This window comes from Branchiostoma lanceolatum, chromosome 15, assembly GCF_035083965.1.
Source record: "Branchiostoma lanceolatum isolate klBraLanc5 chromosome 15, klBraLanc5.hap2, whole genome shotgun sequence".
NCBI lineage: Eukaryota > Metazoa > Chordata > Leptocardii > Amphioxiformes > Branchiostomatidae > Branchiostoma > Branchiostoma lanceolatum.
This window is the reverse complement of record NC_089736.1, coordinates 17,749,498-17,767,348: the sequence shown is the minus strand read 5'-3', so window position 1 is coordinate 17,767,348 and position 17,851 is coordinate 17,749,498. Positions and strand designations below refer to the sequence as shown.

General features: G+C 42.9%; 1 protein-coding gene across 3 annotated transcripts in view; it reads left to right on the top strand.

The window, feature by feature from the left end:
• Positions 1–17,851, top strand: part of LOC136421172 (dipeptidyl aminopeptidase-like protein 6) — a 329,761-nt gene that overhangs the window by 51,495 nt on the left and 260,415 nt on the right. Inside the window, exon 1 of one of the 3 annotated variants that reach the window (XM_066408334.1) lies at positions 7,554–7,815. The exons of the other annotated variants lie outside the window; for them this stretch is intronic. Within the exon in view, the coding sequence (XP_066264431.1) occupies positions 7,732–7,815 (84 nt within the window). The 5' untranslated portion in view covers positions 7,554–7,731. Of the gene's footprint in view, positions 1–7,553; positions 7,816–17,851 lie in introns of those variants that run through there. 3 annotated transcript variants of the gene reach the window in all.

Here is a 17,851-nt window from a genome sequence, read left to right as displayed (position 1 = left end):
CACACACACACACACACACACACACACACACACACACACACACACACACACACACACACACATACACACACACACACACACGCACACGAACACTGACGAAAACAGGCGAAGGTAGCAAGAACAAACGTCACAAATAAGTGGCGTTCGCCCTGCGATCCGGCAGCGCATTGTACGTATCAGTAACGTATGACAAACGCACAGATAACGTACGGATAGCGTACACACAGCGTAATCGACAAACATCCGGGGTACGTATACGTACATTCTAGATTTCGTATTTGATTGGTCGGGTCTGGTATTTAATTTAGTTAAGGGCAGAGAGGAAGCAAGCACATTCTTAATACTATAATAGTGTACATATCTTTTAATGTAAATAATTGAAATGCCCCACTAAACTGAAGTGTCCCTGTTACACACACATCCCACTTGTCGTCACTTGTGGCGTCGTCTTCAATTATAACAGTTACGTAATTACTGATATCGATGCAACCAAATACCAAGGGTATCTATTCTAATGCTTCTAAATGCCTTAGATTGCTACAAAAGTGTCCTTGTTAAAAAGATCCTACTTATCCTCACCGGTTGGTGGCGGAAGTGTGTTGGTGGTGGTGTGTGTGTGTGTGGGGGGGGGGGGGTATCATTGTCTTGTCGGTGACGCCAAGATGCCAGACTGGAATACGCTCGCATACGCACCGAACACGCAGCTATTCGCTGCAAGGATTATCGTATTGCGCACTTCATATGCAAATCATACGTGTCTCATGCGCAATGGATGCGCTGAATTTGCTATTCACACGCTATATGTGCGCCACGCATAACTCAGGAAATTTGATATTTTGGGCGTGCAACTGCGTATTGACAAGTTTGATACCGAACTCAAACGGAATCGCTTATACGCACAAGTGTGATAGGTTTAAGCCCCTGTCACACTTGTGCGTATATACAAGCCCGCATGAGTTGAGTATTAACATGTTTTTTTGTTTAGGTTAAGTTTGCAGCCGAAGAAGGAATTTCTTTGGTTTGATAACTAGACTACTCAACGGTGGGTCAAAGTAGAAAACAACTTCCTCCCCGCAAAATTTACTTAAACCCCAAAACATGTTACTGCGGAACTCATTCGCACTTGGATATACGCACGAGTGTGACAGGGCCCTAAGACTGCAAGTTGTGATGAACAATCTTATTCACCTCACGCACACTAATAACAAGATTTCTTTTTTAAAGTGTTTGAATTAAGAAAAGTAGCATCTGAAGAAGCCAACCCCTGTTTCTGGAGTTGAGTCCCCTTAAGGCCCAGTTTACACATGCATTTTCCAAGCACACTTGGAGCACACTCAGCCCAAGTCTGACTCAGCGGAGTCCAATTTTTGACTGCGTAAACAGAAATGTAGTGTACTCAAGTCCCCTTTTCCCAGCCTCGACTTGAACAACCTCGAGACAATGCTCAAGTCGGACTCAAGTCGCGCTAAGGCTCCTATCTTACTGGACCGTGACTTGTTGACAAATAACTGAACTCCAAGCATATCACCGGGTGTAGAATGACATCCAAAAGAGATACACACCAAGCATTAGTGAGGACTAAAGAACGAAGCTGAAGACGTAATGAACATACAAATCCTATTTCTAGGAGGGTCATGAGAGGATCGAAGAATAGCTCATGTGCAGACTTTCCTTATGATACATAAATACCATATATAGTAGAAGCCACTTAATTGCACAACGGATTAACGCACACTCCATTTAATTATCTCCATGAAAAATGGGGATATTGTTTTGGGTGTGTCTGTGTTTCTGTCTGTTTGTCTGTCTGTTTGTGTTTCCGGACTACTGTAGTCAGCATAACTCAAGAACCTCTTGATGGATTACGATGATATTTGGTATGTGGGCAGGTGTTGTGAAGCCGAAATTCAAGGTCGATTTTGGGCCCCCTGATATGTGACCTTGGTACTGCAGCAGAAATTCCATTTTTGTATCTCTTGACCTGGACGTGCTATGGTCTTGATGTTTTGGTGGCAGATAGCTTGTGGTGTAATGAAGACGTGGTGTGGGTTTGGATCCCCTAGCAGCTTGCTCTGGAACTGCAGGGGCGTTATCGTGAAAATCTTCTAAGGAGAATAACTGAACAAAGGAACGACGGATTTCCATGATATTAAGTATACAGGTAGCTTAGACAGAGATGTACACAATGAAGTGCAAATCACGTTAATTAGGACTTAATTTGGATAGCTAATGAGGAAAATCTATATTTGCAGTGTTTTCCATTATCAGACTCAAATGCATGTAACATATGTAGTTTATGGCAAGTATGACATCAACAGATACCAATGATGCAAATAGATTCCTGATTTGCATAATTAATGCAAAAGCGCCATAATTCATCTAAGTGGAAAATAATAGGACTATCAATATTGCAACATGTGTAAGTTTGATAAAGGTGTAGATGACCAAGCATACATTATGTAAATGTGTTAGTCATTTGCATAAACAGGACATTTCATGGAGATATGAGGTCTACGAACTCTTGTTTGTTTGGGTTGTTTCTTGCACACAATATTTTAGAGCACACAATATTTTAGTCTGGAGACTGAAGACTAGTATCTTCACATTTTTGTTGAAGCCCCCAAGAACAGCCGTGGCAGCCGCTGCAAAGCGGGGAAATCCGACGTTATCACATTTTCAGCACGTCTCCATGACTACCGCAGTGCGACGCTAAGTAAGTAAAGAAGACAAGAACATGTTATTCGTTATTGATCGACGTCTTTATGAATCAAGGCCAGCCGAAAATTGTTTCCCAGTGCCATTCAATCCACAGGGGAATCCGTAGTCGTAACTAACATGTGGTGCGTCTGTTGTAAATCATGGCGGTTCTCTTCCCCCAGAAGTGACGGATGGATTTTAGGTCAAGCTTTTCTATCACAATGAATATGACAAAAGCTTAGATTACAGGAAAGTCTACCTCACAGCGATCACAATCAGTGACTGTTTCGATACTGAATTCTAAGGAATTAGATATCATATAACGGTATTTACTATTTCAAAAAGAGTTCGGAGACCTCTATCCTAATTATGCAAATGACTTACACATTTACATAATTTATGCTTGGTCATGTTCACCTTTAACTAACTTACACATGTCGCAATATTGACAGTCCAGTCATTTACCACTTGGATGAATAATGGCGCTTTTGCATTGAATATGCAAATTAGTAATTTATTTGCATAATTTAGAATCTGTTTATGTTCCACTTGCCATAAACTACATATGTTACATATATTTGAGTCCTATATTAGAAAACAATACAAATATAGATTTTCCTCATTGATTATGCAAATTAAGTACCGATTTGAATAATTTGTATTTCATTATGTACATCTCTGTCTAAGCTACCTGCATACTAAATATCATGGGTATCCGTTGTTCCTTTGTTCACCTATTCCCCTTGAATGTTTTTGACCAAAACGTCCCTGCAGTTCCATAGCAAGCTGCTAGGGGGCCCAAACCTATACCACTTCTTTCTTACATCTGCCACCAAAAAATCAAAAGCATAGCACGTCGAAGTTTAAAGATACAAAATATTGAACTTCTTCTGCAGTACATACCAGGGGCCCAAAATCGACCTTGACTTTCGTCTTCCCAACACCAACCCACATACCAAATATCATCATAATCCATCCAGAGGATCTTAAATTATGCTGACTACAATAGTCCGGAAACACAGACACACAGACACACAGACACACGCACACACACACACACAAACAAACAAAAACAACTACATCTCCATTTTTCATGGAGATAAAAATCACATGCGTTAGACAGAACGTTGCCTTTCGATGCCAAGCTAGTCGTCATGCAGAACACGCATTGCCGACTAGAGCCAACTAACGTTAAACAATGCAAATTACATGTATATAGATTATAGCCTTCCGCCTCAAGTGCCCATCAGCATGTAACGTAACATGACCAATTTACGTCCGATTTATTCAAAACGTATTTATCTTAAAACCGCACGGACAGAGCCAAATTTTAAACCCATGGTCAGGAATATCAGCTCTTCTAAAAAGAAAATGCATGGTCTGTAAGTTTTTCTCCGCCTATCTAACGCCGTGCGAGCATGTATTTTATACTGAGGTATATGATGAAGAATTGTGCTAGGGTAACCCATTATCGTCCACCTCGGTCTTTTCCCTTCTAGCGCTATGCTTGAAGAACATAGACCAGAAAAAAAATGCACAGTAACTGTCCAAAGTAGTCTGCAGACAAATGATAATAAAATCACTATGTCTGTCCGGCCACTTGCTTAACGCGATGGAAAAAAACAATGTTTATCTGTAAATTCCCCCCACATGCGCGGCACGTGGCGTTCACGTGGTAAACGCATGGCCATTATGGTTTGCTGTGCAAAAATTAAAGAGATGGCTAAGGATCATACTTATGACGTTCTTTATTGCTCATGAGAACAGGCTTTGGCATAATACACCGCGACATGTGGACATGAGCCAAACCGGACGTAAATAGGTTCTGCACGTAAATAGGTCATGTTACGTTACAGCGGATATCTCCCACATTATCTCCCAGCTCCGCCCTGACACTCCAGTCGCCTCAAATGTCACGGTGGAAGATGTATGACCCTGTCCTTGGGCTATTGGAATTGACAAATTGCCGAGGGGCACGCCTCATTCCTAACCGCGATCACGTTTTCTACAGCCGGAAAAGGCGTTTTTTGTAGCAGCTTTCAAATTAGAAGTACGCCTTCCTATGGGCCCTTGTCTGTCGGTCACATATTCAACACATTCCTGCCAATGAGGGAACATCGATATGGCTTGACCCTAGGTTGTAAAACTAGCCTCCACAACTCAGGGTCGTCAGGAGAAAAAACTTAGGAAGTGAAGTCAAACCTCAAAAGTCAAGCCCCAGTTCATTAATATACAAATTGAAACATCCAAACCAATACCAAAAAGAAACAAGAAGCATTGTCTTCGGTGTCCACATTTTATCTATAATAATTTTTTTTTAATGGAAATTTAACTTTGCATTGAATTGTCTTTCATTAGAAAAGTTTGGCAGCATTCTTTGACAAGTTGATATTAGTATTTAGTAAATATTACAGTATCATATATCATCTTATGTTATAAACATTTATCATCTTATGTTAAAGTTCTGCCGAGGCCCGTCCAAGCTCCCATCGACACCTGCACAACGCTCGCCCCGAAGCACGCCTTACTGTTCATGAGTCGGCCGGAACACTGACGACGGTCGTCCGATTATTTAAGAGCTAGTTCGGGCGACCTCCGACAGACCAAAAATCGGGTCTAAAATCCTCGGATGCCCGCCCGAATATTGGCCGAGCGCTGGGCGTTGCTCGGGCGAGCTACGGGCAAACTGTTGACGAGCTGTGCGAGTTCAAAAATCGTCGCCGAGGCCTCGCTGAATTTAAGCGCAGCTTCCAGTGACACGCGAACGTCGGCCGAGCTCCGAAAATTCGCCCGAAGCCCGTAGAATCGACAGGACGTCGGTCGTACTTCGGCCGAAAATCGCCATTTGGAGCTCGCCGACAAGTCGGCCGAGCTAAATTGTTGATTTGTGACGGGGGCTTTAGTGCATAGTCAAGGACCATCACAGACTGTTATGGAGCTCGTATCCCCCTGAAGCACGTGCACTACCGCATACAACTCACAGAGTTCTGTTTCCCCATCAGGGATAATGACGTTGCTGAACGTAAAAACGGGTACATGTCTGCAAATTCTCAAACAAAGCGACAACTATAACAAAAGTGTTCAGACTTCAGTTATATTGAAGACGTTTTGTCGGATGTTTGTAAGTTGGGGTAATGTGTGAAGTGACAATCTTGCCTGAAAGCAAAGAAGACTGGTGCTGCTGTGGGCAAGCATTTGCTTTCAGCCGGGCCACGGCTTGTGGTTTTCTGCTAGTCGAGTGTCTATTGTGGACTGAGCAGAAGAGAGAGTTTGGGAGTGAAAATTTTAAAGTCTTTATTACCTCTTTCCCCCGTTTAGGATAGAAACGGTGTTCAGATCATCCACAAACCCCTACCATTAGGAAAGGAAAGTGATCTCGATCCAGTTTAGCTCACTAAAGAGCTAATTCTTCCACTGGTCGTGACAGGGAAGACAGACGCTATGTACGGTATTTACAGGTTTATTGTACGGGGAAATTCCCCTAGCTCTTTTCGACAAGCACAATGAACCGTGACTACGGCTTAACGACCAGCCCTGAGGACTGCAACCCTTTCCGGTAGCCTGCATGTCGGGTGAGCGACACAGCCGGGATTTAACTCACGACTTCTTGTTTCAGAGGCAAGGCCGCTAACCACGCTCTGTCTGCTATGCCTATCAACACCAGCGAACCTAAGCTCCGAAATGATTGTAGCTTCCAGCAGAACCCTGCTATGGAAAACCCTGGTTTTCGTTGTTGTATACTTAATAAAATGCTAAACTATAAAGGGCATTTGCTGCAGATAACCATTTCAGTTGCTCTGAAACACGACCTTACCCGGCACTGTCGACGTTGAAGCACATATTAAAAGATGTAGAATCACGAAACCACGTTATGCATTCACAAAATACGTGCTTATGAAGAAATGATGTGAACCTCTCAACACACCAATAGGTTAAACAACCCGTGACCAGAACAATGTTCTTCACTCAATTTTCCCCTCTAGGTTGATAACCCAATTTAAGGGTGGCTCTGAAGTTTAAAATGCCACCTTCGTGCATTCCATTTGCCCTCAAGGGTGAATGAACCAATTCAAGGCTGGCACATAAAGTTTAAAGATGTGCGGAAATTGAGATTCTGGAAGCGTTTGTAGCGATTACGGCTAAGTCATGCCAGGTCAATATGGAGATCCAGCTGAAGTTGAAGCACATTTTGTGCATGACGTGTGCGGCGGCTCCAGGGAGATGTGGCGTCAGCAGGAGACTCGTCTGTACCGCAGGTGTTAGCGCGATTGTCCCCGAGCCTCGGCAGGCGACTTTGCCGTTCTAACAAGCGCTGGGGCTTTCGAAGAAAAGGGGTTGAGGCTTTATAGTTGCCTTGATTTATTTAAAGGAATACATTTCAACTTAGATTGGCAAAACACATGATACATATCACTATGGACTGACAGAGTTATACTGTACGTAAGATAACCTGGCAAGTTCCACTTTAGCGCCTAGCGTTCTACCTGGACGTGGTATTTAGGGGCTTACTATGGCAAAACATCCAATAGAAAGCAGGTAACGTTACATGAAGATACCAACATCACCTGAAATGTGCAGCACGGCACCAAGGGTTGGATTACGCAATCAGTGTTCGCTGGTTTCGACGGTCTGATATAGAGGTGTGTTCTCTTGGACTGCAGTTTGTTTGGATAATGTCCACCGTGAGCACGCCTACATGTATGTTTTATTCAAAAACCATTGTACCAGTGGACTACTACTGTTGTACCAGACCTGTAATTCGTACTGAGAGCAGATGGAGACACGGAGAGACGGTATGGTGCTGCTGACAATGGATTAGGGTTCTTTATCTCGTGTGGCGGTGCAGGAACGGCTTTCTTTAGAACATCGCTGGAAAAGGTGTTCATTACAGAAGCGGAGGATCAGTGTCGCCCATTTGTGCATTACCGCTGGAGGGATTGCTTACACCTGTGAGGAAGGGTAACCAGGTCACCCAGTGTCTGTAGGGGAAATCCGTGGTGGTTTTTCTATACCAGAGCTGTTTTTTCTGCCACAATGAGTCAGTCGGCAGCCTTAAACGCTGCGCAAGGTTCGCGTGACGTCGGAGCGGGGAAAGGGACTACTGTCGACCTTACAACGGTTAGTACCAACGACTACCTCTGTTCCCCCCCCCCCCCCCTCCGTTCCTTTGTTTGCCTTTTGGTCGTTGACAACCAGCATGTATTGCTACATGTACTGATACATGTAGTTCATAGAGTTGTCTACAAACCAGGCAAAGCGATTTTCGTGACCGTTCGAGAGAGATCGTTTGCAAGACAAAGGTGAACTTATCTATAAGTGCAGTCTAATAAATAACGATAACGCTACGCTCCCAGAGACTGATACATAACTGCATGTGTGCTGCACCATCCACCGCTTTGACCAGTTACTTATAGGAATCACCTGCACACCAGAGACCTGTTATACATGAACAATCAGGTCAGTCAGCTTACTCTGTAAGCTTTTTGGCTGGGACAACATAGACTGTCGTTCATCGCCATGTTACCAAAGAGTGGTACCATGTTAACAAAGACAGAACAAAAAGGGCAGGTCGTGTCGTTTTGTTATGTGTAAGCAGGGTGTATTCAGACTACTCTCCAAGCAGAGGTTGGTGGAGAAGCTTGTGATCTTTTCATCATGTGCTCCGTTTTCTGTCGGCACTCTCCACAGATTGTCGAAATTATTGTTTTTGAATCTAATTGACGTAATTTAGTATTGAGATGAATGACCAACCAACTTAGATGACTTGACAGTTTTAAAGAAATTATCAAATTATCCATTATGATCACTATGCATGCATGATACTGCAGTAGATACATTTTACATATCTCATTTGGGGGGGGGGTAGAAAGTTGAGACCTCCATGGTACCTTTGAATCGAGGATTATATTTTGCAATGTGATATGTTGTACATTTGTGACTGTGGTGGAGGTTGCACCTACACCACTTCCTGCCAAGAGTGCCCAGCAGATGTGACCTTTTACTTGAGATAAACATTATGGCCAGTAGAAGATAAATTGTTAGTAATGTTTAGTCTTGTCGTTGTCGTATATACGTATATAGAGTAATCTATATTCTGATGAATCTCACTCAGCTGAATAATGCGTGGCGTGTGGTCACTGGGGAAGCCCACTTGTCAAACGGCGTTATGAGACCCATCACTCAAAACGCACATCAGCAGAAACGCCCTGCTTTCTTTTGTCTGAGAAGGGTCTTTTAATTCCAGCATTCTGTCAATGAAACCGTAGTATCTCCCCTATACTGTAGTTTCTTCCTACAAATTAAAAACATGTAGGGGACATGGTTCTGTGTTAGTAGTGACAACATTGTATGGTTCATCGTGTCATGTAACACGTAATAACACAAGTATTGTTGTTTTCTGATGCACACCTAATCTGATATGGCATGAACTAGATCGCTTTGTTTATAAGCCCACCCAGTAACAGCCCCAGCCGCCACAGTCGTGAACGCTCATCTTTCTCCTCTACAGAGATAGTATACACCCTACAGGTCTATGTAACGTTGCCTATGTTAGGATATGATTTCATGCACATCTAAGGATCTAATTTGTAATTTATGAGGAAAATCTATAAATTCGATGCGTTCCATGATGGGCCTATTCAAACATGTGGCCTATGTAATTGAGAAAGAGAGAAACATCGACAGATACAAGGATAGATTATGCAAATAAAGACCTCTTTTGCATACATAGTCAACGGAAAATGACTGGTATTTCATACTTTCAACCTTTGGAAGTTAAGTAAATGTGAACATCATTAAACACACATCTTGCAAATTGATAAGACTTTCAAACTTTCTGAAAATTAAGACCTGATTTACATAATGAACTAGAGTTCGGCGATCCCATACCTTCGCCGACTGGTATCAACTTGTATGAATGATGTGTTTGAAAGGTGTGTTATGGATTAGGGAACAGGTATGTATGTGGTGTATGTGTTGGTAACTGTTATAAAGGATTGAAGTTCATGAGGTTAAGATATAAAAGTTATTTCGTTGGGAAGATGGCTTAACCGATATGTTCAAGTGGATGTGTTATGTGATGGTATATGTTGAGTTGTGCATGTTACTGTTTGTGGTTGTTGTTTTGGTGGCGGAATTTGGGAACTTAGCATTGACGGAGGAACCTGATATTAATTCTTTATCGATAACACTTCAAAGGCACATTGTGACGCATGGGAGGAGTTGGAGGTAATGTATAAACATGGCGACTGAAATGTAAAATGTTTGCAAAGCCAAATTTCAGGAAACTTTTGAATATATGTCGTACAAAAGAAAATCACAGACACATGCCACATGTCAATTGTTAAATCTCTATGCTAAGAAAGGCGCGCCTTAGAAAATCATCATGGATTTAGATCCGGAACACAGAGAAGGTTTCCCGTACACTGGGCCCTGGAGCCTCACGAGTCATGCGGCAGACTGACTGTGACTAAATAATGCTCGCTTCGTCTCAACTGATCATGAAATTCTTCCCGCTATTGCTGGCCTGGCTGTCTGCATAAAATTCCGTGCCTTAACCCCCCCCCCCCGTCTTCATATTTTGTCTTCAAACAGACAGCTAGACAGCTAGACAATGGTAACGTTATACTCAAACCGCTAACATTAGTTACTCCATCTGACCCTGTTATCGGATTTGTTAATACTTCACTTCATTCAAGAAAAACACATCGGATTACACTTTGTTGATAATGATAGCACAGCAATTACAGAATAATTCAAATAAGAAGTTTGGTATGGAGGCTGCACCGTGTCCTCCAGTAAGTTGGTGACGTGGAGCAACCTTATTTCAGCTTGCATACACAATAATTGTGTAACACATTTGTACCGATTTTTCACCATTCCTACAAGTGCAAATGCCTTTTTTTAAAACGTTTTTGCAATGGAACTGACAGACGTTTGAAACACATTGCCCCATTTTCGATATATTGACCATTGGCAATGGGTAAAAAATTATTGTTTTTCGTAATCAGGCGAAAATCAATGCGCGCGCCGATGTCATCCATAAAATTTACTTGCTGTGGCCTAATCGATATATCAATCGGTTTTCCTCTCTACGTCATTTCTTAGTTCATATGTCTTCAAGCGCCATTGGGAAAAGAACTTCCCACGTGTTGACCTAAAAATGTCACTCTGTCCTTGTGGTGTCCTCGTATGTACGAGGGCGATTCAAAAACTAACGCAATTTCTATCATAGCAGGTTCATTTTTGTATGAAATGAGTTGAAATTTTGCACAAATATAAAGGAACATTTCTTCTTGAGTTGGTGTAAGTCACTGTATTTTTCACATTTTTACCAGCGACTGAGTTGACTTCAAGTTGACCACACCCTTGGGTGTGGGTTATTGAGACAAAGAAACCATGACAAAGTAGATACTAGTAGCCCGACAAAAACGCCTAAAAACACGCCAAAAACCTGCCGGACCCACTCCTCTGCTTGGAGAGTAGCTGGATGGATGCTACACGAGGCTGCTGAGATCAGCGCTCAACATCCACTGGTCACAACACATTACCTACAAGGACCTGTATGCTGGACTACCAAAACTGTCTAATAAAGCCCTTGTCACACTTGTGCGTATAAGCCATTCCGTGTGAGTTCCGTGTTGAATTTTGACAATACGCAGTTGTACGCGCAAAATATCATTTTTTCTTAGTTATGCGCGTCGCACATATAGCGTGTGAATAACGAATTCAACGCATCCAATGCGTTTGAGACACGTATGATTTGCATATGAAGTGCGCAATAGTGTTATCCTTGCAGCGAATAGCTGCGTATCAGGTGCGTATGCTGAGCGTATTCCGGACGAACACGACGTCTACCGACCGCATGCTTGACGCACTTCCGACTAATGCCAATCAAATTATGAGCGTATTTGGTTACATTGATATTGGTATTTACTTAAACTGTTATGGAAAAACGCCTCCATAACTGACGACAAGTAGGACCTTTTGTATATGTGTAACAGGGACTCCAATTTTACTTTTTGAACACGCCGTGACACTTAGAGCCATTATTTAGCCTGTGAATTTGGATGCGTTGATATCAGTAGTTAATGAAACTGTTATTATCAGACGACTCCACAAGTAACGAGCTGTAGAACTTTTATGTGTATATAAAATGGGCACATTTGTGTGGGCCATTTCAATGATTATTTAAATCAAAAGTTATGTACACTTTGCTGGCTGTGTTTGTTTCCTCTCTGCCCTTAACTAAATTCAATACTCGACCCGACCAATGACATACCAAATCTGGAATGTGCCCCAGATGTTCGTCGAGTACGCTATATGAACGCTATCCGCACGTTATCTGTGCGTTGTTCATACGCTACTGGTACGTGCAATGCGCTGCCCGATCGCAGGACGAACGACACTCATTGGTGACGTATATTCTTATTCACCATACGTTCGATCATCGTGCGTTGTATCTGCGCTGCAAGTACGCGATGTGGTCGCTGCGCAGAGATCGTGCGGCAAGAGAAGCGTATTACTGCGTTTGGAGCGCAAACACAAAGCGCGCTCGTAACTTACTCGACCGATGTCGGACGTTTGAACTGCGTTCTTATGACGTCTGAGCTGCGTATCAGCGTTCGCACGAAAGTTTTCGGTAGTTTGAGAGTGCCTTGCGTGTGCCTGCGTACCTAAAACTATCACAAAACGATTGAGAAACGCATTAGGTGCGTATTGGGCGCACGCTGGCGTGTGACAAAAATGTTAGCACGCAACTCACACGGTCATGATATACGCACAAGTGTGACAGGGCCTTTAAGCCCCTGTCACACTTGTGCGTATAAGCCATTCCGTGTGAGTTCCGTGTTGAATTTTGACAACACGCAGTTGTACGCTCAAAATATCAATTTTTTTCCAGTTATGCGCGGCGCACATATAGCGTGTGAATAACGACTTCAACGCATCCAATGCGTTTGAGACACGTGCACTTTGCATATGAAGTGCGCAATACTCTTATCGTTGCAGCGAATAGCTGCGCATCAGGTGTGTGTGCTGAGCGCATTCCGAATGCCCACAACGACTGCCGGCCGCATGCCTGGCGCACTTCCGACGACTGCTAATCGAATTACGAGCGTACCCCAGGTTTGAGATGTGCTGAAACGACAGCTGCTGCCTGGTTTTCCTTTCATTACAAGTTCAGACTCGACTAAAAGAACAACATGGGGCGCCGGCCGCGCTAGCCGTGGCCGTGGCTCGTCTGATTCTGGACCACCCGTTGAGGCGTATAACACCCTGATGCTGTAGGTGACCGTGATGGTTGTGTTGGCCATGGTACTGAAGACAAATCCCGGCCCCATCAGGCGAAGCTGTCCAGTCTCACTCCCCTGGTCACAAACGAGGGTGGTGAGAAGGAGCAGACCTCCGGGTCACCATCACCTCAAGCCTCGTATGCTTAGGTAGAAAAGGCTTTGGTGGAATGGATCATGGATGTTCGTCGAGCACGCTATGTGAACGATATCCGTTAGCTATCTGTGCGTTTGTCAGACGCCACTGGTACGTGCAATGCGCTGCCCGATCGCAGGACGAACGACACTAATTCGTGACGTATATTCTTATTCGCAATACGGTCGATCATCATGCGTTGTATCTGCGCTGCAAGTGCGCGATGTGGTCGCTGCGCAGAGATCGTGCCGCGAGAGAAGCGTATTACGGCGATTCGAGCGCAAACACAAAGCGCGCTCGTACCTTACTCGACCGATGTCGGACGTGTGAACTGCGTTCTTATAACGTCTGAGCTGCGTCCCAGCGTTCGCACGAGAGTTTTCGGTAGTTTCAAAAATATCAGGCGTACTGGGCCGTGCCTTGCGTGTGCCTGCGTGCCTAAAACTATCACAAAACGATTGAGAAACGCATTAGGCGCGTATTGGGCGCACGCCGGCGTATGACAAAAATGTTAACACGCAACTCACACGCTCATGTTATACGCACAAGTGTGACAGGGCCTTAAGATCAGGACAAGGAGGTTAAAGTTCGCTGGACACTGCCTCAGAAGCAAAGAAGAAGTGGTCGACCTGGTTCTCTGGACTCCCAGGCATGGGAAAAGGAGGCCTGGAAGACCCGCAGCAATATACATTGACACCCTGAAGGAAGACACTGGCCTTGAAGTTAGTTGATAGTCTGCTCCAAGCGAGGAGGGATAGAACCACATGGACTGCCATCACGACTCGAGACCTTCCAGTATCGACATAAGAAAGTAAGCAATGCCTCCACAGCTGCAGTGTCCATGTTACGCACACATAAAAGCCCTACTTGTCATCACTTGTGGAGGCGTCTTCCAATAACAGTTTACGTAACTATTGATATCAACGCAACCAAATACACAGGGTAAACAATGGCTCTAAATGTCACAGGGTGATCCAAAAGTAAAACTAGTGTTCCTGTTACACATATACAAAAATTCCAAATTGTCGGCAGCTGTGGAGGCCTCTTCCCATAACAGTTTAAGTAACTACTAATATCAATGCAACCAAATATGCTCACAATTCGATTAGCATCAGTCGAAGTGCGTCAGGCATGCGGTCGGCCCACGTTGTGTGCGTCCGAAATACGCTTAGCATACGCACCTGATACACAGCTATTCGCTGCAGGATAATATTGCGCACTTCATATGAAAATCATACGTGTCTCATACGCAATGGATGCGCTGAATTCGTTCTGTGTTATACGTGCTCTATATGTGCGCCACGCATTACTAAAAAAAATTGATATTTTGAGCGCACAACTGCGTATTGTCAAAATTTGATACTGAAATCACACGTAATTGCTTATACGCTCAAGCTTTAGCATACGAAGCTTGATTCCCACACCCTGACCCACTCTTGCCTGTCCGTCAGTGTTAACCTAACACCGGAATATATCAAGGAAACCCAACTAAAATACCGGGATGTTTCAAACAAGTATAAGAAACTATGAATTCAGGTAGCCAATCACATAGATCACGTGACCTTGCGGATGCGTGACGTCAGCAATTGGCCATAAATGCTAGGAAGTTTATACCGCCTGCCGTCTCTGTTGACTGATGGTTATGAACTAAGAATATGATTTCAATCAAAAGGTATTAAATCATCATATAGCAAATGTATGTCGTATTGAAATCTTTATTATACCATTGTAAAACAATTATGATCCAACAAGCGAGTACAGTGGGGGATGGTTTATTCTAGTGGTCAACATTTCCAGCCAAATCTTTGACATGTATCTTTGAATACATATTTCAGTTCTTTTTTTAGGTTCATAGCTTGTCTAGTTTTCAGCATCATGTATTATATTTCAATGTTTTCGAGCCAATAAATAATGTAAGTAGCCGGTTGTTGTTCACCTTGTAGTTCACAACCTAGTGGCATATATGATATAGGTCAGCAACTTCCCTTGCTGTTTCAGTAGCGGGATATATCTCTACAGGGAGCGTTGCTAGCCCTTCCCATTTATCTTGCTCGATGCATCTCCTCGAATACCTGACTCCAATTTTACATCCTTTCTGAAAGACGGATGCAGCCCCTATGGAGATGCCCTTTCCAGGATTTGAACCGGGGTCCCCCAGTTACCGACTAATTGGAACCAGGAACTCAGCTACGAGGCTGTTACCAGTTGATCTGCCTGTAGTGCAAGGTAATAGTGTCACCGTTTTCAGTGTAAGTTCACGTGGCAAATAGCCTTAAAGAGTACACAACCATCATATACAAGACAGAAATAGAATCGCAACAAAATACAAGATACTCCAGCCGGTATTGGGAATTCTAACTACACTTTCTATCAAAATTGGAAAGGCTGACCAAAAAGGTTTAAAATCAGGATTTCAAACCTCCTTGGGCTGACATATACCATGTGTTCTTTGCTATCAAATTTTGGCCCAGCAAAGAATCTTCCGTTGCCGAAACCCTTCAGACGAGATTTGGTGCTTTCAATACCCCCTGAGCTAGCTACTATCTACAATATTCACACATATGATGAAGTGTTTTCTTAGTCAGCTGCTTGAGAATCAGTTTTCTGAGGTGCAGCATACCACGCGCGGACGACGTCTCGATCCAGCTCCCAGCTTCTCTTAATTGGTTCCAAGTTGCAGTGACTGCATTGTCAACGATATGAAAATGCAGGTATAGTTTCTTTACCAACATGAAAATGGAGGTATAGTTTTGGGCGTGTCTTTCTGTGTGTTTGTCTATCTTTGATGTGTCTGTCTGTGTGTCTGTGTGTGTGTTTCACCCATTCTCCGTTAACGTGTGCAATAGGGGGTTGAAAAATGGTCAAAAGTAAAGTTCTTCATAAAGCTTACATGTACGTAATGGGCCTAACATATAACTACTATTGTTCGCTATCCCAAACAAGTTTTGGTAGGTGCTAGGACTTTCCCTTTTTGAGATATTGACCGTTTACGCTGTGATGTTGCTCATATTTAAGTTATATCAAAAAAGCGCTGGTAATAGTGTCACCCACTGGTGACAGTTGTATCGATTCATCTGTGTATATAAGTGATGCTAGACATACGGTCTACCTCTGTTTGTCCCGATTAAGCTAAATGTCCTTAATAACTATGGTAATGTAAGTCAACATTGACTTTGACTTACGTTACCAACGCCATGGTTATTCGGATTCCTCCATTAAACAAGACGTGTTTTGAACCAATCTATTACCTTTGGGAGTTAACCCCTCGTTCTATGAAAGTTGACAAGTATTATTTTTGAACCTTAGCTAGAAAATTTCACAAACTCGGCTTCCTAGATACGAAATGGTTTCCAGTGCACACGTGCCATCTGTTGACGCTTTACAAGGTAAGAACAACGTCAGAACTTGGTCGCAGAGGTGCTACACAGAACGAGGCTAACCCATGATACACCTTCTGACTTGCAATCCTGATTATCCTATTAACACGATGTATGTTCGATGACGTGTACCGTAATGCTAACGTAAGTCAAGGGGTAACGTAAGTCAATTTGGACAATAACTTGGTAAAAAAAAGATAAACTGTCAAGTTGCTGAATTAATTAGCGGCAGGTAAGTACTTATCTGGTTATGCCCTTCCTTGTAAAGGGCAGGTTTAGGCTATTGTTTTTATTTAGAGCAGTAATAATGATAACGTTAGCTTAATGAAAAAAATGGCGAAACGCGTCAAGCTCTAACAAAGCTGTAATTCATCCGACAATAGTTCGCAGTTGCCTCTGTAGTGTCTTTGATAGTATACTACATACTGTGGCTGATTAAAACACATAAGCAATTCGGACAAATCAATCTTTTGTGACAGATTTTTATTCGTTCGTCTTTGTAACGTAAGTCAAAGTTAAACACTTGCGACAGGCATGAATGGCACCTGGGCTTGAGATACGGTCCACCTGGACAAACTCCGCTGCTTGTTTCATGTTGACCTCGCCGGTAGTTACAAATTATCGATAAAATTCTATTCAAGAAACGTGTTTTTCAACATGCAAATGCAGTACCTAATGTGCTTTTGGGATTTGCGACAGGTCATTTTTGACGGTAACAAACCAAAATATTGACCAAAAAATAGCTTGACATGACGGTAAAAAGGTTACTATTCGTATTTCATATATCTACTGGTCACATAAAACTACCAAAGTCGAAGGCAATGTGCGATTTAACAATAAGCTACACGGATATTCTTGTGCGACAGCAATGGCACACGTTGACGGAGAATGGGTGGTTTACGGATATTGTAGTCAACATAACGCAAGAACCTCTGGATGGATTATGATGATATTTGGTATGTGGGCAGGTCTTCGGCAGGTAAGACGAAGTTCAAGGTAAATTGTGGGCCCCTGATGTGTGACTTTGGTACTGCAGCAAAGCGTCGTTTAAAAAAAATATATTTTGGGCCACCTAGCAGCTTGCTCTAGAACTGCAGGGGCGTTTTGGTCAAAATCTTTCAAGGAAGATAACTGAAGAAAGGAACGACTGATTTCCATGATATTCGGTATGCATGTAGCTTAGACAGCTCTAGATGTACAGAACGAAATGCAAATTATGCAAATCAGGACTTAATTTTCATAATTGATGAGAAAAATCTATATTTTCAGTGTCGTCCATAATATGACTTTGATACATGCGGCATATGTAATTTATGTGAGATGGAACACCTACCGATTACAACTATGCAAAT